The 26467-nt window shown below is 40.0% G+C and overlaps 1 protein-coding gene across 7 annotated transcripts in view; it reads left to right on the top strand.

The window, feature by feature from the left end:
• Window positions 1–26467, top strand: part of NEBL (nebulette) — a 256681-nt gene that overhangs the window by 100043 nt on the left and 130171 nt on the right. For 3 of the 7 annotated variants that reach the window (XM_032101566.1, XM_032101575.1, XM_032101599.1), the window contains exons 1-2: window positions 20444–20598; window positions 21271–21358. Coding sequence is in view for 1 of the 7 variants with exons in the window: in XM_032101631.1 (XP_031957522.1) it covers window positions 16634–16741 (108 nt within the window). In the remaining 6 variants the exon portion in view is untranslated. The other 4 variants (XM_032101558.1, XM_032101583.1, XM_032101589.1 and 1 more) reach the window with 3 other exon arrangements.

Here is a 26467-nt window from a genome sequence, read left to right on the forward strand (position 1 = left end):
TTCCCATGCTTTGGAAAATGGAAAATACTCCTTCATATCTTTCCATTAGGCAGGAATTATAATGTGCGTTTAAGCTTTGTGATAGGAAAATAATGTAAAAACAATATTGTGGTGGAAATAATGGCCTTGAAGTTCCTGCCCAGAGTTACTCTTATATGGTCTGTTTAAGCAACGAGACATAATGATTCAAATGTGCTTTACAGAGGTAGATGTATGGAGTGACAAGGATGTAGCTTCTCTTTGTTTTTCCATTGTGAAGAGACAGTGTTTTTCTTTGAACTTCTATTCTGTATTACACTACAACTAATTTTGCAATATTTACCATTTCTCAAAGTCTGTGAATTTTAATTGACGGGAGGCCTAAAGATCAAACTTACTGCTGCTTTTCCCCACAGCAGAAAATACTAAACATTGTCAAGGAAAACAACAGTCATTGTTTGAAATCTGGGAAGCTTGTTTCTAATCTCTGTAATTCAAACAAGTATCTTGGAAAGCACATTGTGCAATTGCCACCAGTTGTGTTCTTTTCTTATTATGCCAGCACATGAGGGTACTGTAGGCATTGGATGAAATTCTTTGCAATTAATGAACTTTAAATTGAAATGCATCTTTTATTGAGCTTGTTTGATTTGAGCAGGCTGGCTCTATTTCTACTCACAGAAGCTGTATTTGCTTTCTGTGGAAGATACCTCCCTGAACAGGTAAATTGGACAGGGCAGACCAAAATTCCTGTTGCATCTTACCTGTAGGGTATGATGTTTCCAGACATATTAAAAAGGGGATATAGCATGCTGACTGAATGTAGGCTGACACTTTTTCTTTCTAGATAAAGAAATCTCTAAAAAAATGCAAACCATGTCATATCCAGGAAAATTAGCATCTTTCGGAGTTTTTTTTAACATAGTATGCCAGTCTATTTCCTTGCATGCAAATGTCACATAGAGTTTGTATCACTGTTGTCAGACCATTTCTGTCACTACTCTCCCTCCCCTAAAATAAAAAGATTATGTTTCTTCTGGGAGGGATAAGTTCCTTCATAATGGAGGTGAGTAGGAAAAATAAACAGCATTGAAAGTTATTAAAAAGTTTACAGAATCAGTCTCTGTTTCAGAAGTACAATAGTAATAAAGCTCATCCATGTAATGTTTTCAAAACTTTAAAAACAATCAGAAGGTAGGATATATCAGATCTAGGAATGTCATCTGTCTCTTTTATAAGAGGCAATGACCTTATTCCTAGTTTTCCCTGGTCAGTAAAGAAAAAAAACCCCAGCCCCAAGCCTGTGGCTTGGAACTGCAAAATAGTTGCTTTCATTACACATTTCTAAGGAAGTTTTGAAAAAGCAGCACGGGATGGCATTTAAATAACAAAGACCCTTCTTTAAATTCTCACCTTCTCTCCACTCACTAAGGGCCATTTAACAAAGGGAGCAGTTTTTACAGCTGGGGTGATTTGCAACTGTTCTCCTCTTTCTCTTCCCTCCCTCCCCTCCTGCTTGCTCATTATTACTAGCTAACATCTCTGATAAGAAATGGAAAGTACAGCCCCTATCTGCTCCTTGGGGATGCCTGGTCTTCCTTTTCTGAACCAGTCGTGTTTTTTTTTTTTTCTTCCCCTCCCCCCCAACACTTTTCGGTTAATTTCTGGAGTAATTCCTTGAATTTGTGGACCCTTTCTTTTCTTTACGCTTTTTTTCTATGTAAGCAGGCCCTGCTGCTACACCCACTTTTTGCTCTGATCCTAGCCCAGCCAACTGTCACTTTTTAGCCTGCAGGGAACCTTCTGGTACTAACATTCAAGCCTTGTTTTTATTAGAAGGGCATCTCTCACAACATAGCCCTCGCTGTTTGAAGCAGAAGTCATGTGTATTCAGTAGGAATGAATAATGGATGTATTTAAAGGGTAACTTGCCCTTCTCGTTCCTTTGCACATCATAAATAACCACTCTTTTAGTTGAGTTTTACACATTGCTCTACAGGCACAGTTTGAAAAAATCTGGTGATTCAGCTCTCAATTTAAAAACCACTGCTGTATACAGCTGATAGTTTCTGTGTCTGAAAATTGATCCCGCACCAAACTCGGTATTGGCACCTGTGTGCAGCTCTAGAATTCTGAACATTTAGGAAACTGGTTATGAATTTTTTTTGAAGTAGCTCACAAGAATACAGAATCACAGGAGGTGTATGGACAATATAATGGGGAGTGTTGGAGCTCTGTATAGAGTTCATTTCACCTGGCTTTATGTATCTTTTTAAAGATATCTTTAGATATCTTCTCAAGATACCTAAAGGTATCTTTGGTAGTTTTAAGTTGTATTTTTACATTTTAAGGTATTTTAAAAGATGTTTTAAATATGGGGTTTTAAAAAATGTTCTAAATATCTTCTTCAGGATAAGCTGAGTTCTCTAAAAACACCTTTTCTCTCCACTCACTGTTGAAGCGAGTTGGTTGATGAGTTTGTGCGTAGTGACATCTGCCTTTTGTCCAACAAGCCCACTGTTTCTTGCCAGGTATCACCATCTCAAGAATTCCCTGGGATAATGGTAATAAAGGATAAACTGAATATAGTTAGAATTTCCCTATTAACTGTAACAAGCTTTAGCGGAGGTGTCCAAAGAGGATCCTAAAATTGAAGGCCAGGCTTGGAGGGTGATTTAATTGTTTGATCTCAGTTTAAGGATGTTAAAATGAGAGTCTGAGCAGCAAATGTTTTTGATGGGGGTGGGATGAGGGAAGTGGATATATTTTTATTGCCCATTTTACTTAGTGAACTGACAAATGGAGTGGCCTAATTTCCCTGTTACCATCACACTGCAAAAGTAGCCCCAAGTTAGCATGTTCTTTCTATAGGACTTTCAACCCGAGTATGTGGCTAAGATTTTTTTTTTATGTATCCCTTGGGTCCTTTAGTGTCAGGAGCCGAGGATAACATGTATCTCTTTTCCAGCGAGTTGTGGCAGGACTGGGGTCCAGTTCCTGATGAGCATGGGGAAGTATGAACTCGAGCCAAGGGCTCTGGAGTCATGTGCCTATATCCTCTTCACAAATGGGTAGATTTACCAGTGCAAGCATTTGCTAGGAGTAGAGGCAAACAATTTGGAGGTATTGGAAATCTTATACTCAGATGATTTGAGCATCAGCATTTGTTAAGAAAAGATAGTCAGCACCCGGTTGCAACTCTGATTCTACTGGCGACCTTTGGCATCTCCTGATCTCAGTTCATGTGGCTATAATTTTGAAATTGTATGAGTTTCCTGTCTGTGTAACAGCTTCACTCTGCTTGTTGCTATCATGTTATTTGAGAGGCTGATGATGTAGATATTAGATTTGCTTTTATAGGAAGTTGCCTACATACTGAATTGTATAAGAAATTACTCCCTCTAAGAGATTCGGCTAATGGACTTCTTCAAAGATTAACATTTGCAGGGATTCAATCGTCTTTACAAACATTTGTCTTATGACAGTTTTTGGAATTTTAGTTGGGACAAAATATTTTCTGTATCTGTTCCCTCTGCATCTGAAATATATTAAGACATTCAGACATATCTGACATTCAGAGATGAAAATGAATGAAATTCTGAACATAAAGGCTGAACTGCCCACTATGTATTTTCTGTATACCTTTGTTGCATGCATCATTTTGCATTCACCTTCCTTTTCTTCTTACTTTAAAATGAAGAACAAAATAGAGAATGTAGTCTTGGAAAACTGGGTTTACTGTCAGCTTCTGGCTAGGGTTTAACTAAGACTAATCTCTGGGTGCCAGAGTAGAGTATGTATTAACTGGAAGTTGATTTTATAGACTTCCATATTTTTTTTCCTTTTTTCCTCCAAATTTTGAAAAGGAAGCTCCTTTTAAAGCCCTATGCTACCTTCATGGTATCTTCAGTAGCTTTGGCTTTATCATCATTACTGAGTGGAAGAAAGATAACTGGGAAGGCACACAAAATTTTAAGGATTTCAGAATTTCCTCACAGTTAAGTGGAATTGATAGGTAGTCCCTCTCCCCTGCTCTTGGTTGTACAGAGACAGAGGAACTGACTGCACGAGACATCCCTAACTAACATGGCCAAGGGGGCACTGGTTGCGTCCAGTGTGCATGGATTTTGCAAACAGGGTTGAACTGCAGGCTCCCACTTGATACCCCAGTTTTCAAGAAATAAGCCATAAGTGGCACAACAAACAGTTGTAAGGAGGTTCCGTAAGAGCACCTAAAGTCAAATTATCTGTTAACTCTGTGGAATAGGAGATGGTGTGTCTTTACCATGGAAATAAACAAGGGGAGCTGTAGATGAATGAGACAAGAGGGTATTTACTAATGTGAGTGGTATATAAGGCACGAGCTACATGGTGTCTGAGTGACAGAGAGACCCCAAGCTTGCTAAGTTGTTACCAGAGGCCAGAGGGTGTAACTGCACTGTGTCCCATTATTTCCTGTGACTCCTGTGGACCTGCACATCTACATTGCTCAAATCTAGATTTTTCAGTTCCTTTCCCTCTGCACTTTGTTCTGGGCTGCATTGTATGGCTCTCAGTTGGACTTGTTTCAGCTGCTTTCTTCTGCTACAGCAGTGAACATTCTCTGATTTTTTTGGCAGTTGTTCATTAAAGTTTTACAGGTTTTTTTTCTTCTCATGTCATGTGCTAGCTTCTGTTGCCCATTAGTGTTTGTTTTGGTTACCTTTTGTAGCATATGACTACAACTTGTGCCCTTGGTCAGTATTACAATTTTCTGAGGTCAGTCTTCTTTACATCCCCTCTGTAGTTAATCTTCTTTACATGCCATGCTGTATTTTTTAGTTCAGTTTTTGGCTTGATTCTTTGTGTGAATATTCTGTACTCTGGATCAATATGACCGTTGTGTTATTTGGAATATTTATTAGGTAGGTTTTGTGAGGTTTTATTTGGTGGGGCTTTGCAGGGAAGGGAATGTTTGCTGTTTCTTTTTTTAATCCCCCCAGAATAGCTGTAGCTGCCTGTCTTTTGTGTGGATGTGCATTTGTGTGTTACATCTTTCTGGTACCCAGTGGCCAGATGCCTCTGAGCTCTGCTAGTACTGTGAGCCAACTACAGGCTGCATGACCGTGGTTTGCATGGCACTGAGCCCGAGCTAACACATCCTGCCTCTCAGTAGGACTTGCTAGCTCAGTCTTGGAGCCTTAGCCAACCAGCAGCTATGTATTTTCTGTCCACTGTGGAGTGTAAGCATACAGCAGCTCACATGCTCATGATTTACTGCATACTTCCTTTAGAGTACACAGCTCCTGAGTTTATAGTTTTCCTGGTGGTTGCCTGGCCGTTCTCTTTCCCAGTGATGAAAACAGCAAGACAGGGACTATATGTTTAGTTCAGACCCTGGAGATAAAAGCAATATTCCAGGATTTAGCAAATCTATACATGAGACATTTAAATGTGTTTCCTTCCCACCTCTTCCCCCCTACCCCCCCCCCCCCCCCCCCCCCCCCCCCCCCGCTATGTCGGATAATTGTTGTTCTGTTTGGAGGAGTTTGCTGTCAGTGGTTTCACTTTTGAGGGTATTATTAAAATTTGTGGTAACTTATCAGGCTGCATTTGGATTATATATATCAATCTTTCATTTTCTGCCTGGAGATGAGATATTGTAAAATCAGATATCTTTCTGTTGTGGTAGAATAAGAAATCCTTCACCTCCCCAGACTTCTGTTCCTTGGAGATAAAGTAGCTCAAACACAGAATATACCAAGTGAAAGGGAGTGGGCAGAAGATCTGACGCTATGTCTCTGTCATGAAGGTTGCAACCTTGTATCTCCTCAGCTGCAGTTCTGCACAGAATTTGTTTACTGCTTCTAAAATGTGGATGTAAAATTTGTTGCACACGTTGAATGGATGATAATCACTGGTGGACATGGGGGAAAATCAAGTTGTTTTGAGACTGGCCTGTTTTTTATGTCATCTTCTCTTTGTGTGCAGCCTTTGGAAAACATTAGTGTTACATTTTAATAGAAAAGAACAGAATCTCACTGACTTCCTCTTTGCTCAACAGCAAAACAAGGTGCAAGGCACTTAAGAGCATACTTAGTAGCAGAAAAATAATTTTTTGGGCAGAAGCGCCTATGTAGTTTCAGTGGAAGTGATTTTTGATGGAGTGGAGCCTAGTCGACTTGTTTGGATGTGAGCCTGTTGAAACAGTATCAGATTGCACTCTCTGCTGTCATAATTTTACTTGGATCCCAGCTAATGTTCACATGCTGTTGTCATACATCCAAGTGGAGGACTCCCATCTTTTTCTCATTCTGAAATTTTTGATCTCTCGCTGCCTCCAATTTCCTGTCCCTGCACATCCTGGGGTATGGAACACTTTTGCCCATGCGTTTTATCTGAGCCACTTCCATCATCCTAAGTATAAAGAGACCACATTGTAGAGATGTTCTCTCCAGAGCTACTATTTATATATTTTAATTTGCCCCCATCCAACATTTTAACTGTTCTGACGTGGATTCCAAGATTTCTGTTATTTAGCAGTAGTTCCCTGCTAAAACTGGTAAGATCTTCAGGAAATTACAGTGCAGAGATTTGCAGATGGTAGGAGACTTGCTGAGGCTGTACTTTGCAGGGTGGCACAGACAGACTTGCCCAATGTTTGAATGAGTTATGTAGAAAGAATATTTAATGATAGCAATGGCACTTGGAATTTTTACTCCATATTAAAAGCAAAGGCTTTTTGTTGTGTTGGAGTATTGATGCTTTCAGTTTTACATCATCTTTGAATGAGAAACTTTATTCTCTCAGAAAATTTCAACTATTGTGATGAATGCTTCAGAGCTATGAATTGTGAAAATGGCTTTTTTTTCTATACTGAAAGGGAAAAAACCTAAAATACGACTTTGTGCATTCTAAAGACCATTTGAAAAAATTGCAAACTTCAATCTTGGGGAATTTTTATTTTGCTTTATATGAGAAAAGTGATGAGATCTGTAACCATGCAGTTCCCTGTTACAGCAAAACTCATTCATCAGGGACCCTTTAGGAGTCCATGGCTCCTTGACTTCCCTAAGGAATGCCCAACCTAGAGCTAACAGTTAATATAAAAATTTTCAGGACAGTTTGGTCTGCCCTATATGCCATTTTCAGTTCCTGTATTCCCGTTTAGATTTACTGTGGATAATAGTTCTAATTGACTGACAGTGGGAAGACCATGTTTTACTGCCATTAGGAGAAGCAATGCTTCGGCTGATTGGGTACTGCTGTTGGGTCTTAGATGGAACTTAACTGTACCTCTAATATGAGCAGAAGATTAATGAGATGTAAAGCTGTGGGCAGTGTTAGAAGACAAACTATACCACGAAGACTGAAACCTGGCTTTGTCAGACAGGACAGTGTCTGGGATCCCACTGAGAAGGATGTCACCTAAAAAAAAGTCTTACTGAAATTAGTCTAGAATTGTTCTGTACATTTGATTTACCTGTAAACATTTGTTCTAGTCATGTTCATAAAAACCTAATTTACAGAGTAGATTTTATCTCTGTCTTGCCATTAATTTTGTAAGAAATAAGAAAAATTGAGGCAAAATCAACAATCTATATGCTCTACGGAAGAAGCAGATCCAAACAAAGGCATCTTTGCCAAGATGTGCCTCTAGGACCTTACTGTGGGAGAGGATTTCTTGCCAGTCTCTAAAAACCAGTGTATTAGCAGATGGTGACCTTTGGGAAGTAGTTGTGTGTGCTGGGCACAGAAGGAGCAGATGGCTCTGGGCAAGCCTCAAACTCAGCATACCAAAACAAATTCATAAATATTCAGGGTGTGGTAAAGACTGTAGGTCTATGAATGTTCCTCTCAGGGCAAATGTGGGTGTGAAGGGTCCCATCCCCTTATTCTACCTGCTTACTCCTTCCTTGCTGGACATGAGACATGATGATGCCACCATCTGTGGTGTTACAGTGGGGATACTGCAACATGCATATCAGACAACGAGGCCCGTGGAAAGAGTATATATATGGACCGATTCTCGCTAGATGTTTCAGAGATGTTTATTTCTCCAGCCCCATGGCCGGGGCTCTGCCGAGGAACTGCTCAATCATGGGACCTGAGGGTCCCTGCCCGCGCAGGGGAACACAAAACAACCAATGGGGAACGAGGCTGACCAGGGCCAGGGAAACCCCATGTCTCCCTCCCAGGGCCCCTCTCCCAGGACCACATGGCAGGGAGAGGGACCCTGACATTTCACCTGTTTATTTTAACAAAAAGAGATTTAAAACTTAACATTGAAAACAACTGGATAAACATGAGATAACAAGAACAGTTTCAACACGAAACAAGCCACCCTCCTGAGTCTTTAAATGTCCAAACAGATTCTCTGGGACATCTTAAGGCTGACATTAGGGAGACAGGACTCCCCGAGCATGCTTTGTGGGGAAACTGAGGCAGGAGAGGGTTTCTTCCATTTGTACCTGTTGGAACTCTAAACAACAATAGTTAATTTCTTCCATCCCCCTCATCATCCCCCACTCAGCATTGGAAAGGGATTTTTGGGGAAACAATTGGCAAAGGCATGGTTTTGTGGGGGAAACCATGGGTGAAAAACGGATTGGGAATACACTGGGGGTAATAGGATATAGGGTAAAAGGGAAAGGTGGGATTAGAAAAGGGAGACTGTAGGGGGGGCTTATAATGGAGATATTGTCTAACATGACTATGATTTTTAGCATATATACTGCCTTTTACAGGAACACCATCAGGCCCAGTGACCTCTGCTGCTTGTAACCCTTTTCTACCTTGCACAATTTTGAACTCTACTACTTCTCCATCTCCTAAACTTGGGATGTACTTTTCAGGGTTATTCTTTTAAATAGCAGTTCTATGAATGAATATGTCTTGCTGGTTGTCACATCTCGTTATAAAACCGTAATTTTGTTTAACATTATACCATTTTACTATTCCTAAGACCTTAGCTACGATGATTTTTTCCTTTTACCAAGTGGCTGCTGTTTTCTGTGTGGCTGCATTTTTGCTTTCTCTTTTGCTTTTGCTTGCTCCCATGTTGGAACTGCCAGGGCTGCTGGGGCTGTTGGGGCTGCTCGTGCTTGCATCGTCTTCCCAGGGTCGCATTCGGGGCTGCGTGGGCTGGGGCGTCAGCTCCCCGCGTGCCGCCACCTCTGCTCTCAGCTGTGCTGCTGCTGCTTGGGGCCACGCCCATGTCTCAGGCCCCTGAGCGACGACCCCCCTGCGCCCTGCTCCAGCGTGCATTTCGGCTGGGCGCGGCTCTGCTCCACCACCATCGCCGCCAGCCTCCATCCACGCGCCGCTCCTCTCATGGGGCTCGCTCCACCACGTGCTGCGCGGGGCCGGGCGGGCTCCCGCCGCACCTCGCTCCGCTGCCGACACTGCAGCTCGTGTCGCTCCGCCCGCGCACGGGAACTGCCTCGCTGCTGCTCGGAGAGCGCTCAGTCCATGTGGCCGAGGCTGCACGGTCCCTGAAGCAGTTTTAACTGCGCAAGGACACAGCTGACATTGCTCAACAGTCTCGGTAATTAAATCATATTCACGAAAATATTCTTCCATTGGCATATATTTTGACTCAGAAATTAACTGTGTCCAAACCATCTTCCAAATGTCTTTGGTAAGAATTAAATCCCAAGAAACGTAGAAAAAGTTCTTAAACAACCATGCAAGGAAATGTTTCAGTTCCTTTTGAGCTTGAATTAAGCTAAAATTTACAAATCGTTGTTCAAGAATCTTTTCAAGTTTAAGATAAATGTCCATATGCGGCTCTGAGAGCCAAGAGTCTTTCCACGGTCCCTCCATAGTTTAGAGATGGAATAGCAAAACAAAAACAAGAAGAGAAATCCAGAGTTTACTCACAAATCAGTTGCTGTCCTTAGGGATTGGGGATTGTTCTGCTTGCATTACCCACCATTTGTTACTGTGCAGATACTGCAACACGTGTATCAGACAACGAGGCCCGTGGAAAGAATATATATATGGACCGATTCTTGATAGACGTTTCAGAGAGATGTTTATTTCTCCAGCCGCATGGCCGGGGCTCTGCTGAGGAACTGAAGCAATCATGGGACCTGAGGGTCCCTGCCCGCGCAGGGGAACACAAAACAACCAATGGGGAACGAGGCTGACCAGGGGCAGGGAAACCCCGTGTCTCCCCCCCAGGGCCCCTCTCCCAGGACCCCACATGGCAGGGGGTAAGGGACCCTGACACTGTGGGGCTATGCAGTGTGTCAGATAAGGTAGGCGATTTAGTTACACAGCTACCCGGTCTGTAGGGGAAACGAGCTTTAACATTGCTGTAGCTTTTGGGGAATTAATATTTGCTCTGTAGTGGCTGAGTATCTTGAGGTGGAGATGGAATGGGTAGTATTTCTGAGGTCAGCATTATTCACAGCTCTCCAGTGATGAGAAGATCATGATGATCCACCATGTTGAATTCTTTCTTGGACTCTTTTTCTTTGGCATTTTTGGACTCCTATGGTGTATTTTCAACTGGTATGTGCTTCTGGTATTGCAGATGAGGCTGGACTAAGGGTAGGTGCCAGAACCCCCAAGAGTATAATCAATCTTTTATGCTTCATTTATATTTTCAGAGTATTTTTCCCAGGAAAAATTAATCTTGTTAGCCTAATAGGTGACTTTGCTGCCAAGTGGCAAGTGTACCTTCAAAAAAATATGAGCATCATTTTCTCCAGCATAATATTTTATGTAGAGAATAAGATGGACCCTCTGGCTGCTCTGTGCTGACCCTGTGAATGGATTTACACAATCCTGTCTTTGGGTGTCTCAAAGATCTCTTGCTAATCTGAGAAGTTTGATTTGTGAAAGATCTGTTGGATCACTTAGTCCTTTCACTGTGGGTTTATGCAGAATTACTTCTCACGAAGTATTTTCATTAAAAAATTTTTCATTTATGGTGATTTATTACAGTTTGATGTCTAATGTTTATGCCACACATTGTCTCTCAGAAGATCAGTTTTTCAGGGCAGACACCACTGAGGGTTCTCTGCATCTGTGGGACTGCATTTTGGAGCCAGTGCAAAGCATTATGAGCCACTGGCTGGGATTTTGGTGAGGAGTTACTAAAAATTATCTTTGTAGGAAATGGCTGCATTTATGATTCAGTCATTAGGGGTTACACATTTCCATTTCAAAACTAAGTTTCGAGGGTTTCAGTTTGTGGTGGGTTGACCTTGGCTGGATGTCAGGTGCCCACCAAGCTACTCTTTCACTCTGTCTCCTCAGTGGGACAGAGGGAGAAAATACAAAAAAACCCCCAATCCCTTATGTGTCAAGGTTTTTGGGAAAAATGCAAGGGCTGCACTCCGAAACAAAGCAAAATAGAGATTTATTCTCTACTTGCCATCAGCAGGCAATGTCCAGCCACTTCTTGGAAGTAGGGCTTTGGTGCACGTAGTGGTTGCTTCAGAAGACTGCCTTAATCACTCACGTCCCCTTTCCCCTTTTGCTTTTTTTGAGCATGATATTTTAAGATATGGAATATCCCTTTGGTCAGTTTGGGTCAGCTGTCCTGGCTGTGTCACCTCCCAACCCCTCATGCACCCCCAGCCTATGGGAATGGTGTTGAGGATGAAGCTGTGCAAGCGCTGCTCAGCAATAGCCAAAACACTGGTGTGTTATCAGCACTGTTCGGGGTACAAATACAAAGCACAGCACTATAATGGCTGCAATGAAGAAAGTTAACTCCATCCCAGACAGCCCTGGTGTACAGTTAAATAATTTATTGTAGTGATGTTTACAGCTCCTATACAGAATATTCTTTTCAATTCTAAATGATTGCTGGCACCTTTATTATTTGACATTTTCTGAAAACAGAGGTCTTTTTTCTTTTGAACTTATACTAACTAGGAGTTTTAGTGGGCCACATTTCACAGAGCTGTGTTCATGAAACATTGCATTACTTTGTGATTTTTATAACTCAAAACCTACATTTTGAAGTTAGGAACAAAATCCAATAACACATATTTTAATTCTGCTATATTTTAAATAATTTGCTTTTTAAATGGTTTCAAAATAGCTGCTCTGGGAACTGTAGTTAACCTTATTCCTGTGAAGTGATTTATTAATAGAGAGTAGGAGCCCTTTTCATCTGACTGGGAGATTAAAATAATATTAAGTTAAAATTGTCTAGTTCCCTCCCTCTCTTCTTCTGCTCCTTTGTAAGATGAATAAAGGTCATTTGAAGTTAATGTCTGGTACATTTGGAACTAATAACAGGAAATGCTCTTTCTAACAATAGCTAATCTCTCTTTTAGGTAGGGCTGAACCCATTTCTAAGATGTGTTCATTTGCTCATGATTCTGGTAAACTTCAAGCAGTAAGGCTGAACATTTCCATGTCAGCTGCCTGCTTCAGGCTAAATTTGTAATTTTTGTACAAAATACTCAGCAGTTTCCAAGGCTGAGACTATTCCCTTGCTTGGAATTATCGGCAGGTTGTTTGTTTGTTTCAAGCAGTTGAGTTCGACTGAGTTGTTGAACAGCTCAGTTGTCTTAGCATTTAGGGCTAAAGAATTGAAGCTTGCTGAAATGAAAGAGTCTTTTATGTTAGTCATGTTTCCTTGGTCATGGAAGTCCAATGTTGATAAAGTTTTGTATGACTTCAAATACAGAAAGTTCAGAGATACTTCTAAGACCTCTTTCCTGGCACCAGACAGTCCTGGAATAGTGTGTCCACCCAGTATGTTTAAGGAAGCCTCTGAGAGTCAGTGTGAAGATGGAGAGCCATTTGGTAGAAGGGAGATAACAGGCAATGAATATTGGAGTGCCTTAGGTAAAAAGATTTAACAAGAAGCTATGAACAGATGGACTAGACTAGTTTAGAAACACAAAATGAGACAAAGTGATATCTGAAATATGGTGGTCAAATGGAAGGAAGGTTGCAGAGGGGTTGAACCTGGGGGAGATTAACAGAAAGACATGGGCCAATCAGCCCATGGTTTGCTCAAAAGCCTGAGTGGAAGGGTCTGTTTCCTTTGCTTAGGGTGGCATGAAAATACTGACTTGTGTGAAATCTACAGCCACCTCTAAATCTGGAACACAGGAAAAATGGTAGTTTGTTGATGTGATCATTTGCTGCTGTGTCTCAGGGATTTGTTTGGTGTGCTTACGTGTGAGCTGTATTAAAGAAAAAGCAAAAGTTATGAACTTACTGATTGAGGTTTAGGATGGGGAGAACAAACTGAGTCGTATAGCCTTGTGAAACTTAACTTTCGTGATTTAGAAGTATTTCTTCCTGTGCATCACTATAATAACATTAAGTGCTTGTTTGTGAAATAAGCCTTGAATTTGGTGCATGCGCTGGGTGTTTTCTGGTTATCAGCTGCATGAAGGAGTGTTACAGTGCGGATGCTGTAACACGCATATCAAACAACGAGGCCCATGGAAAAGAAATATATATGGACCGATTCTTGGTAGACGTTTCAGAGATGTTTATTTCTCCAGCTGCATGGCCGGGATCTGCCGAGGAACTGCTCAGTCATGGGACCCGAGGGTCCTTGCCCACGCAGGGGAACACAAAACAACCAATGGGGAATGAGGCTGACCAGGGCCAGGGAAACCCCATGTCTCCCCCCCAGGGCCCCTCTCCCAGGACCACATGGCAGGGGGAGGGCCCCAATATTTCACCTGTTTATTTTTAACAAAAAGAGATTTAAAACTTAACATTGAAAACAACTGGATAAACATGAGATAACAAGGACAGTTTCAAAACAAAACAAGCCACCCTCCTGAGTCTTTAAATGTCCAAACAGATTCTCTGGAACATGTTAAGGCTGACAGAAGGGAGACAAGACTCTCTGAGCATGCTTTGTGGGGAAACTGAGGCAAGAGAGGGTTTAAGTTCTTCCCTCCCCCTTGTCATCCCCCCCTCGTCATTGGAGAGGAGTTGTAGGGAAAGGGAGTTGTATAGGGAAGCCATGGGGTGAAAAACGGATTAGGAATAAACTGGGGATGGGGTAAACTTAGGAAAGGGTTCATATTGGGTATAGGGTAAAAGGGGGAAGTAGGCTGCGGGTAGGGAAATTGCTGGGATGGATATTGTTTATAATTTTGTGCATAACGGCTGCCTTTGACTGGAATACCTTCAGGCCCAGTAACATTTGCTGCTTGTAAACCTTTCTTTCCTTGTGCTAAATCAAATTGTACAACTTCCCCATCTCCTACACTTTTCAGGTAATTTTTAGGGTTATTCCTTTCAATGGCAGTTCTATGGATGAATACATCTTCCCCTGTATCATCTCACATTATAAATCCATAGTTGTTTTTTACATTGTACCATTTCACAGTTCCTGTGATTTTCGTTTCTACAACTTCTCCTATCACATGCTTGCGTGTTTGTCATGGCTGCTTGTCCCACGTGGCTGCTGCCTCGCCGACTCCAATGTTCTGGCCAGACCCCCGCGTTGCGGCCGCGCTGTGCCCTCCGAGCGGCGCTGCTCCACTGCGTGTCTCGGCTAGGCGCGGCTCCGCTCTGCCGCCACCGCCGCCAGCTGCCACCCGCGCACCGCCCCTCTTGGTCGGCTTTTCATGGGGCTTGCTCCACCACGCGCTGCGCGGGGCCGAGCAGGCACCGCTGGGTCACGCCGCTCCCGCTGCACCTCTCTCTGCTGCCGACACTGCAGATTGCGTCACTTCGCCCGCGCGTGGGAACTGCTTCACTGCTGTTCGCAGAGTGCTCAGTCCACGTGGCCTGGGTTGCACGGACTCTGAGGCATGTTTCCCTTCGCCAGGACACAGCTGACATTGTTCAACAGTCTCAGTAATTAAATAATATTCACGAAAATATTCTTCCATCGGCATATATTTTGACTCAGGAATTAACTGTGTCCAAACCGTCTTCCAAAAGTCTTTGGTAAGAATTAAATCCCAAGAAACGTAGAAAAAGTTCTTAAACAACCATGCAAGGAAATGGTTCAGTTCCTTTTGAGCTTGAATTAAGCTAAAATTTACAAATCGTTGTTCAAGAATCTTTTCAAGTTTAAGATAAATGTCCATATGTGACTCAGAGAGCCAAGAGTCTTTCCACAGTTCCTCCATAGTTTAGATATGGAATAGCAAAACAAAAACAAGAAGAGAAATCCAGAGTTTCTAGAGTTTACTCACAAATCAGTTGCTGTCCTTAGGGATTGGGGATTGTTCTGCTTGCATTACCCACCATTTGTTACAGTGCAGATACTGTAACACGCGTATCAAACAACGAGGCCCGTGGAAAGAAATATATATGGACCGATTCTTGATAGATGTTTCTGAGATGTTTATTTCTCCAGCCGCATGGCCGGGGCTCTGCTGAGGAACTCCCGTGATCATGGGACCCGAGTGTCCTTGCCCGTGCAGGGGAACACAAAACAACCAATGGGGAACGAGGCTGAGCAGGGGCAGGGAAATCCTGTGTCTCCCCCCCCAGGGCCCCTCTCCCAGGACCCCACAGCAGCGGGGGAGGGCCCCAACATAGGAGAATCCTGCCTTGTCTGTGCTACTGCTCTCCCAGGATGTCGCAAAATCTGGATGTGCGTAGTGAGTAAAGCAGGGGCTATAGCAAATGAAAGGAAATTGTTATGGGTAAGGTAGCTGAATCCATCTGTGGAGACATGGGTCTTGACTCTGTTGTTGCTGCAGAATTTTGTCTGTTGCTCAACAGTGACTTAAGATTTTAGAGATTTCATCTTGTTTCTTTATGTTGAAACTGAGTACCCAAAGACTGATTTGCAGAAGTACTGGGTATTTGTACAGGTAACCCAAGCCTATAATTTGAACATATTCAGCTGTCAGGAGTCCAAGAGGGAACACCCTGAGACCCCTGTATGTTTTTAGAAATTAAGATTATTTTACCTCAATTTGCAGATTGCCCTAGTAGCGTGGCTATTGCTATTCCCACTTTCTAGGGTGCATTATGAAGTTTGATTAATGGCTGTGATGAGAGCTATAGAAAAGCTTTTGGGGAAACTAAAATTCCTACCTTGATGGTAGGATTTAAGTAGTCTGTCCAAAAAATAGGATACACCACATATGGAACCATCTCTGCTGTGTACACAATAAAGCAGGGGGCCTTGCCAAAGTACAATATATGAGTACCTGATTAAAGACAATATCCGAATGCATATGTGCAAGAGGGACAAATTAAGCTTGTACAGGCAGCCATTCCATAACTTAAAAAGATTTGACTTCATGGTAGTCTAAATACTCTTTTCATGCAATATTGTTTTACCGTGTAATTTATGTTTCAACTGGGAAAGAGGCTGGTAGAATCATCATGAGGAGAGGATGGAATGTGAAGCTGTGTGTTAGAAGACCTCCAGGTTTAGTTATAGGTATTTTTCTTTGTATGAGAATAAGTGCTATAGTTCTGTGGTAACTGCTCTGAGAATGAAATGACCACAGAGAGTGATATTTCCACAGCTGCAGTATTCGTGGAGGTGAGCCCTTGGCACCCCTGGAGGAGGCAGTTGCTTGAGCACTGGGGAATTTTGCCCAGTCGCTGGCTATCTCTGTTAGTGGATGAAGGCAGGCTTCTCCTTTAAAGGCTGAAAGCCTTTCACAAGTGCTTTGTTTACAGTAAAAATAATGCTAAATTGCTAGGGGCACATTGTGGAAAATGAAAACAACCCTGTTCTTCTGTATTTTCTATTCTGTAGGTAAAATACAAAAGAGACTTTGAAGAAAGCAAAGGAAGAGGGTTCAGTATTGTGACCGATACGCCCGAGTTACAAAGACTGAAAAGGACTCAGGAGCAAATCAGTAATGTATGTGACTGCAACCTAAAGTGATTGTAGATGGAAAAATAGTGTGTCTAAGAAAAGGCGTGTTTGTTGGTAGTTCCGATGAAGTCTGTGCGAGTGAACAATCTGATTTTGGTGATTGATTTGTGTATGTCAGATTTTGAAATGTGTATAACTGTATACCATGGACTTGTACAGCACATTGGCAATGTGTGTTCACCTCTCCAGCTTTCAGCTAGTATGCTCAAAGTACTTTCTTTATTAAAATGATTTGACACTTTTTGCCCTTTTAATAGATTTGTCAGCAAGTAAGAATACTTTTGTAACTTTTTGTTTACGTATAAAGGATATACATTATGTAAGTTAAAAAGTTTTGTCTCTTTTTTAGCAGGGGCTGTCAAAATTAGCATAACGCAAGATGGAATTTTCTAGAAGCAGATAAAATTTTGATGCTGAGTTTAAAAAGAAAATACATGTGAGACAATGCTCTGCAAGATGACAAAGAAATGGCAAATAGAAAAACCTAACATATTTCATTAGCTTACAGGAATGGGATTTTTAAAAACGGGACTTTTCCTGATTTATATTTTCACTTAGAAAGTTATTTATTTGCATTGTATTCTCTTGTAGCATGTTTAACTCACTTCATGGTGGAATATTGAGTGATACGTAGTGCAAGTTCTGATATGTATAAAATAGGTAAGAACTAGTGTGAACTAGAAATGATGCAGAATCAATACTATTCACTTGTCCTGACTTCCTTTCTGATCATTCTTCTGCTGCAAGAACTTGTCCCTATGGATTATTTTGGGAAAATGTTTTTGAATCACTCTCTGTAGTAGTAAAATAAGAGCACAGCAGCAGAGACACCCCGTGCAAGTATGATCAGATGAAAAGAATGGGATTTATTTACTTGAAAGAAAAGAACTTTCTTCAAGTTGGGATATTATTGAAGAAAAAAATCTCTGAAAAATACTAGTTTTTCACAGCAATGGAGATTTACCGTTATTGCCAAAGCATTCACTAGTTAAGATTTTGATGTCCAGAGCTAGTCTTTGAGATGAAAAATTTGGGCTCATTTCCTGGAGCCTTGGCTAATGGAGAGGACAGTTTATTTAAGAGCCATGCAACTGCTGCTGTATAGGCAAGATGAGAACAAAAGCTCATCTCTTATGTTCATACTGGGGCAACTGAAATTACCGGCTTGTAAGAGAGAAAAATGTAGAGTGGTGAAAAACATGGCCATTAAGACTTCCATTTGGGATCTGGGAAACTTCAGTGACTCCCTGGTTTTAATCAGCTGTATTTTTTATTCAGACCAGGAACTTAAATTAGGTCCTCTCATGACCTACACAGCTTCCTCAAGCAAGAGTGATTCCTTTGTGTGGGGTAGCTCTGGAACGCATCAAGGAGATGAAACAAGCAATGCTCTGGTGAATACTTAATCCCTTGCACGGGTCTGCTCTGTTAGGAGAGATTGAGAGGAGTGCCGTGCAGCAGGTCTGTGGTGCTCAGTTTGGGATATTGGCCTGCCAAGAAATTTATTTAGACTTCCCAAGTCCAGTACCCTGAACATCATAGTACAGGGTAGTATGACACAGCTCACTTGCATGCTCTTACCTCTCTCTTGTTCAAAGCATATTGGGTTTTCTGTTGTGGGAAAAGGAAATAATAAAAACAAACAAGTAGTTTTGTGACATGGGAAAGAGCTTTCTTCCCATCTCTATTTTTGAGTGGATTAAGGGGGTTTCATTCCTAGTGGAAGATCGTTGCATGATTTATGATACTGTCTGGTTCCTGAACCAAGGATACTCACCTGCCTTTTCAGATCCAGAAATAGCTTTTTAAAATGGGAAAAGTGGTTTTATTTCAGTTTTTTCTCTTGGTCATTGCATGTAAGACTCCTTTCTCTTCATTTCTAACCAACCAATTCTTAACAATGTAGATTTGTTCTATCCAGTCTTAATAATAGAGAGTTGTTTTACTTATGTACGTAGCTGAGAGAGATTCCAAGTCAGGGACTATATTAGAAATAATTAGTCTTGAAGGGCAAAATGGAATTTTAAAATGTGCATGATAAAAGAAGTTGCATTTCATTTCTGTTTACACTGAAATAACAATTTATAGCATTATATCCTAGAAAGATAATTGTGCATAGGCCACATCTTCAATTTAATTAGAAAGCTCCTGAATTACAGAAATGCCTTCCACACAGAGTAGTTTCTGTATTTGTCAGATAAGCAGTATACATCATGGACTAAGGATCTAATTAAGGTTTCAAGACACTGAAAGGTAAGCACTTTAATAATTCTAAAATAATTTTAATTTTCAGATATAGAAAAATGGAAGAATACTAATATATCTATTTAATTTTCAGTTTTGTTTTGATTTCACCTTGAAGTACTAGAAACTTCTCAAAGAGCCTATTTGAACCAAAATTGTAACTACTGCATTGAAGGGGTAAGTGAGAACAGTTAACTGTGTAGCTATCCTTGATGAAAATAAATAACAAAATAAATTTTATAATGATAAATGTTAAGTAGCATAAATGTTTTTAAAAGATTGTCTTTTTTGTCCTGATATGAAGTTTGGCAGCATATGGATATTAGCACAGTGCTCTGACTTTTTAAAGAATCTCTTGTGATATGAATATAAACCTTGTGAGGAAAAAAATCATGGGGGGACTGGAAGGAGAGTGGGTAGGTAAAGGGGGTTGAATTTTGGTTGTTATTTTGCCACCAGCAATCCTTCCTCTGAAGATTTAGACCAAACTTGTGGACTTTACTTTATGGCTCTTATGGAGGTATCAGGACCAGAATGCAGCTTCTTAGAAAAGAATGAAATTTATCCCAGTATCGCATGATTTTTTAGCCTAGTTCTGCAGATGGACAACATATTTTGACATTGACTATGTAGTCAATACAAAAAAAATATATACTGTTCACACAGAGAAAAGTGTACATTTTGTCAAAGGACCTTGCAGTGTTTTTTGTCCCTCTTGAACTTTGAAAGGATTTTCAATATAAATGCAAAGATTCTCAAAATGAAAAAAAAACCAAACCAACCCCAGGTATTTTTATAGGTGATTTTGCAATTAAGCTAACTGCAAACTGGTTTTACAAGGAAAAAGTTAAGGTGGCAAAAGGAACAGAATAAATAAAGATGACAACAAAAGATTATTGGTCTATCATGACACAGGGCTAAAGGAGTGAGTAGAAACTCAATCTAATAATATTTTCTTTGGGGAAATGGAACACTTTCAGCAGTCTGCAGCAATGAGCTGCAGCTTACTGCCACTGTACTTTTATGTCTAGATATATGACTTGAAGCATGTTTTATCCTATGTGAAATAAGTTGCTCTTTCTTAAATATGTTTCTGGTAAATGTCTGCAAAGTATAAAAGAAAACAGGTGTCCATACAAATTGATGGAGTGAGAAGCTTTCATTAAGATAAAGGCCAGTGCTTGGATAGTAGAGGTTGCTGGCTTGGTTGTATGGCTGGAAGGATGCATGTAAGCTTTCACAGTGGTTGTGCTCATTGCATTAAGAGCCCATGTAAAAGCATTCCTCACTTCCTCATTAATGCTGGTATGAACTTAAATCATGTAGGAGCAATAAGCACCACACATTTGTGCCCTTCGTCTCTTGGAGAGACAGAAAAATGAAGCCATGCAGTTAATTTATTTGTATGTGACTCATTTTCCAGTAGGTTTGGATCGTATCTGAAATGAAAACTATGCCTTAATGCAAAGAAGGAAAATAAGAAAGCAGATGAAATCTGCTTTGAAAAACACATTTCCAAGGTATCCTATTTTGGTGAAGAACTTAGGAAGGACAGTGGAGTTAATGGAGAGAAGGTCTCTGAATCACCGCTCTATGGGGTAAGGGAGTTGCTTGCCAAGTATGAGGAGTTGAACTCCTCACTGAAGTTAGTGAAGCCTGTATTGGATGCAGAGAGTGTGTGAAGATCTTGTAGCATTCTTTAAAGTGTTGTATGTGGGTTCTAATGAAAAAAGGTGTATATTAATTGTCTTTAAATGTCTTTAATGAAATGTGGTGCCTGGTGTGGGGTTTTTAATTATCAAGGTTCACAATCTACCTCCAGTTAAATTTATACAGCTTCAGGGAATGCAGAGGAGGACAGGATTTCCCCCATAATTTGAATCAGCTGAACACCTGTTATCTGGACAAAGACACAAATGATAAGGAATTGGACACTACCTCAGATGTGATAAAAATGCATCTTCAGTAGCAAGTAAAGGAGGACCCAAACCACATCGCTACTGTAGTGCACATCTGAACATCTGAAATTAGAAATTGTCCCTAACAGACACTGAGCCACGGCTCCCTATTTGGAAGCTATTGGCAGAGTTGTTCAATCTGTTTACTTGCTCAAACATAAAATGGTCTCTTAAATTGCCAAAACAGATTGTAGAGAAAATTGGCAGGAGAAGATGCTAACAACATGGCCCAGAGCTCCATTTGTAGGATGCACAGCACAAAACCTGCTGATACTTGTCTCTAAGGGTTTTTTTCCCTCTGTTGAATTCAAGTGAAGAAGAATAGGGAACAAGAAAAATTAACAGCAGCATCAATGTCAATTTCACAAAACCAACCCTGGCACATCAACGAAGAGACTGGGTAAGCATTTTAAATTGCATAAAAAAAGAGCTTATGCTGTTCTAGGCAATGCTGGGATTTAACTCCTTCTGAAGTAATTCATACTTTGTTCCTAAATCCCTATATTCCTAAGCATGATTTTTATGTTGCTGTTGTTTCATTGGAAAAACAAGCTTTTATTGACACAATTGTGTCAGCTAACGTAGATTGACTAGCAAGTGTTGAGCAGTGCCGTGAGTGCTGTGTGTCTGCGGCGGGTGTGGTCAGCCACATGCACCCTGCTACTGATTGCCCTCTGCTGCCCTTGGTACCTCTGGCAGTTTAACATGAACTCCAAGAGCTATTCATTATCTGGTATGCTGTAGGCTTAATTCCACACAGCTGCACTTCAAATATCTGCGTATAACTCATGTGATTAAGCATCTATCAGTTGCGTTCAACAGCATTTTTTCTCTCTGGAAACAAGAAGGTTGAATGTGTCGTTCCTGTTGCTAATATGAGTGTATCTCTGCAAGAAGGTGGAGCACCTGCTGTGCTCCTGTGCAGTGTACATGTACATGCACAGAGTCACATCCAACCTTGTTCCTTCTGTGGATTGATCATCTAAGCTTGTTTTGTGTAGATACATAGAAATGGAAGTTCTGAGAAGGCTCAGGTCATTTGACTTTCTAATAGCTCTGTGTTGAAGTTTATTTGACTTCTAATTTTCAGTAGGCAGAAATAATTTTGCCTTTAAATGTAAAGTCCTAATAAATGCATTAGAAATTACTTAGAAAAAGAATTACATTAATTTTCAATGACCATGAGAATTTTTTGCAGATTTTTACATAGGTTTTATATTTTGTAAGCTTTCAGAAATGTTTAAAATGACTGAACACATTCTTAAGAAATGATGACTCTAAGGAAATGTAAGTAATATTTTAGATAGAATTCATGCTAAATGAGAAAATGGAAAGCTTTGAGAATTCATTTGAAACCTCAAGGTGTATTCTACTTAAAAAGGAAAAATCTTTCTTTACTCATCATTATCAAAATATTACGCAAAATTAGAAAGAGACAGTGTTAAAATAGTTCCTATGTATATGAATTCTTTACCTACAATTTCAGGAAAAATTTTCACTGAAGAAATTTGGTGGCATGCTGCTTTGCCACTTCTTTCTATTGTGATCCCTGTGTAGAACAATAGTCACCACTATTCAGTTTTCTAATTTTTCTTTCATTTACTGTTTATTTACTGTATGTTTTGATACTCCACACATCATAAAATGTTGTAAAAACAACCTGTAACTTCTTTGTGGAGTTTTCCTCAAAGCTTCTTTCTCACTTCTTTAACTGTATTCAATTACATTGTTGTCAGAGTTGTCTAAGAAATAAGGAGGTATTGGAATCCTCCAATACGGAGGATATGGATAGGTGGTCCTTATTTAAATGAAGAACTAAAGCACACAGATTATTCATGCTAACGCAGTAAGTAGCACCTAGAATAAACCATTATCTTCTGTGTAGCCTCCTATTAGAAGTAGAGGGAGGCATAGACTTTGCTAGGGAATTTTACAGTTGTTTATTGGGGAGGAAAAGATTGCTGAGAATCCAGAGCAGTGTGTTCGTGATTCATCTGGGGTAGCACTGACTTCTCTTTCTGTTCCCATAACATTTTCAGATTCTCTTTTCTGGTGTCTCTTTCTTAATCCATGTGATTTACATAAAGATAGCTCCCAACATGTGGGGAGAAACAGTATTTTTAGATCCCAGAATGCTAACTTGAAGGATACTTTTTTGGAATGTCAGATCGTCATTATAGTAATTCTGTGTGAAACTGTCAGTACAGGTGGAACTGAATAATTTAGTTGACTTAAATGACGGTTAAATTTCTGCTGAGAGGGTGGATGTTCAGTTTTCAGCAATGTATAACTCAATTATAGACCATAGTCCATGGGGGTAGTAGAACAGATATCCCTAATGAGGTGACTTTCCTCACCTGCTGAAGGACAGCTTCCTGGTCCGGAGCAGAAGCATCAGAGTCTATCAGTGATGTTGTTATGAAGCTGCTTCTTATGTAACACAGGTGGAGAGGCACATAACTCTTCTCTAGAAAGAGCAGGAACATTTTGTCTTTGAGAAGCTGGAAAACAAACCCCTGCCTGATGCATAACTGCATTTGGAAAAATTGTTAGCATTAGAAATAAGGATTTATAATGCTGTTAGTGAGTTTATTATATGTCATACTGCCCACATAGCATTAGATGTGTAAATTCAGATAGGCCTTTGGGTAAATCCACTGAAACACTATCTACAAATCTCTACTGAGGTTCTGGTAAGCTACTAATGTGTGAAATAAACATCACATTAGGAAATTGTGTAAAATGGAAGTTCCTTTCTGTTACATACAAGGCTATTTGGACTCGAATGGCATGTGACCTTGGGACAATTTCTGCCTGGGGAAGGTTCACTTTCAGCAGCCCTACGGTGAGGATGATAAGTGACCTCAAACGAAGCTTCTCAAACGTGAATCCTCAAGAGATGTAGGGGGAAATATTTTAGGTTAAGTGGATCTCTGATAGTCAAAGCAAGCAGATGTGACGCCTACATAGCTGCTTCTTAAATGATCTTATTCCATCTGGCTTTATTCTATAGGGTTGCTTAGGAAAATCTTTTTTCTCTTCTTTTTTTGAGCAAGTATAATATGATACATATTATTGTGGTTTATTATATTTTTCTAGGGTTTCAGAAGTCTATTTTATAAGTTTACAGAAGAAATTGCTGTAACACTTTTTTTTTTTTTTGTATTAGTGCTTTCATACAAAATCAGTTGATTGCAGAAATTATGTAGCCTCAAAGTTTCAAAAAGTTTTCTGTGAAGTTCCACAGGGAGTAGTATAGTTTTTCTGATTCTAATTTAAATAAATAAATTTGACAAGATGACTGTAACCTTGCTCACGGTATTGACAAAATAAAATGAGTTGTGTGGTGAAAATAAAGCAAAGCAGTCCAGAAAAATCCCCAAAGGCATGGATTTACTGCATGTGTAAGTGGGTCAACTCATGCATGAGAAATGAATGCTAAATGTAAATTGGTTGCAAAACTGTAGACTTTAAGTAGAACTGAATCAAGTGATAACCTAAATATTTTGATAGGGATGTCCTGTCATGCCTCTCTTTAGAAAACAGTAAGAAAACTCAGCATTATAGAGAAATAATTAAATCATGTATTTGTGTAAATCAGAACAGTGTTATTGCACTCCAGAATCAAAGGCATTGCATTCATTTATGTTACTGGCATTGGTAAATTTTAAGTTGAACCTGTATTTGGTTAAACCTGTATTTGTGTTGATGAGTTGTTTTACATGATATACATTTCAATTGCATAAGACTGCTCTATTCCTTGATGAGTAACATGTTCAGTCCAGTTTAGAAAAATACTTCTTGGGCTTTTCCTGAGTAAAATAATAATAAGATAGAATAATCTAGTTAGGAGATACAAAAGAAAAAGATAGAAATTTCTGTCTTCCTGGTTTAATTTTCTATTTGGAATAACATTCATATTGCAAGGCAAGGCTTATATGAAAGGCATCAGTAGTTTAAAAAACTACTATATAATGTTCAAATATGTAACATAACATTTCATGGACTTCATTTTTAATCCACACTAATTGTCAGCTTGTCAACAGATGAATGTGTTACAGATATGTATTGACCTAAAGGTTTACTTCTGTACTTATTTATAACTCTGAAAATCCTGATTGAAGGCTAAAACAGCTACATAAATGTGAGGAATAAATTGACAGGTATTTTCACGTTTTACTGTGGTATTGACTGTATTGCATGTGCCTTTTTGTGCTGTATTTTATGGAATGAAAAATTCCAAGCTGTAATGAAGACAACTATGAAGGGTGTTGTGGTAACTGCTGTAAGCATGTGTCCATTGTCTGACTAAAGGACGCGAGTCTCTCTTTAAACACTAGTGACTTTAAGACTTAATCTACTTGGTAGCATTCGTATATTTAAGGATATGGCTTTTTTTTTCTGTTGTGATGCTAAGCAACTGAATTATGACAAAACCCCAACAACTTGTTTTTCCTGTGTCCTTGAATATGTTTTAGTGGTGTCTAAATAACTAATTATTTTTAATGAGTACATACTTTTGAAGCCAGTCTTTTTTACATATAGAAAAAAGAGAATGAAAATAAAACCTCTTCATGGCAGCTCAACTTGGGAGCTAATTAAAATGAGGCTTTTAAAATGGGAAAAAATTAATTAGCCAAAAAGTTGAGAAGTAGGAGTTAGCACCTCTAGAGATCTTTGGGTAGTTAAAACACTTGGAAGGAAAATATAATTTCTAATTTCCTTGTTTTACTTCATTGTCCATTACCTCCTTATCATTTTACCTTTTAGTTCCGCCTTACCTGATGCTTTTGTGCTGTGCATCAGTTGCTAGGGCAGCATCTTAGGCATTAAACCTCCTCTGCTTCTTCTAACACTGTCTTTTATCTTGATCCCTAGAGATTTGAGTGTCTCACCCCCATGATGCTCACAGGCTTCATTGACCTTGACAACAGCAGTATCTGGTCCTCTGTGGCACTCAGGTTTTCGGGTTTTTGCATGTTAACACATATGTCTGTGATTTCCTTAGGCTGTCAGTAGATATATCAGTTGTGACAAAGCCAGCACTGTAATGAGTATAATTAATGATTGAACTTTTTAACCATCCTAACATGAGTAAAGAAGTAGCAAAAGGTTACATGTGCCATTTCTGCTTGTGTCTACAAAGATGTGAGAGGAGAAGAGTTTACTTCTCCAAACAGTAGATTAGAGTGACACAAGATTGCTTTCTAACCCTTTCTGCTCTTGGAATAATTCAAATAATGATTTAGTTACAGAAATATTTGTGTACTTTTTTGGAAAGACTCTGTCTCACACCAACACACTCTCACTGTTAGAAACCACATTATTTTAATAGAAAATGGAAGGATGTTTCTTTTTTCCCCCAGATCTGCCTTGAGATTCTTTCTCTCCTGTCTTTTCTCAGTTGGTAAATAGTGACCCAGTTCACTCCCCCTGAAAGACAGATTATAAAGGGGGAGATGCTGAATATCTCACTAAGTAAGCAACAGGCAGAAAATAAAAGGGGCTC

Source organism: Corvus moneduloides, chromosome 1, assembly GCF_009650955.1.
Source record: "Corvus moneduloides isolate bCorMon1 chromosome 1, bCorMon1.pri, whole genome shotgun sequence".
NCBI classification, from domain to species: Eukaryota; Metazoa; Chordata; class Aves; order Passeriformes; family Corvidae; genus Corvus; species Corvus moneduloides.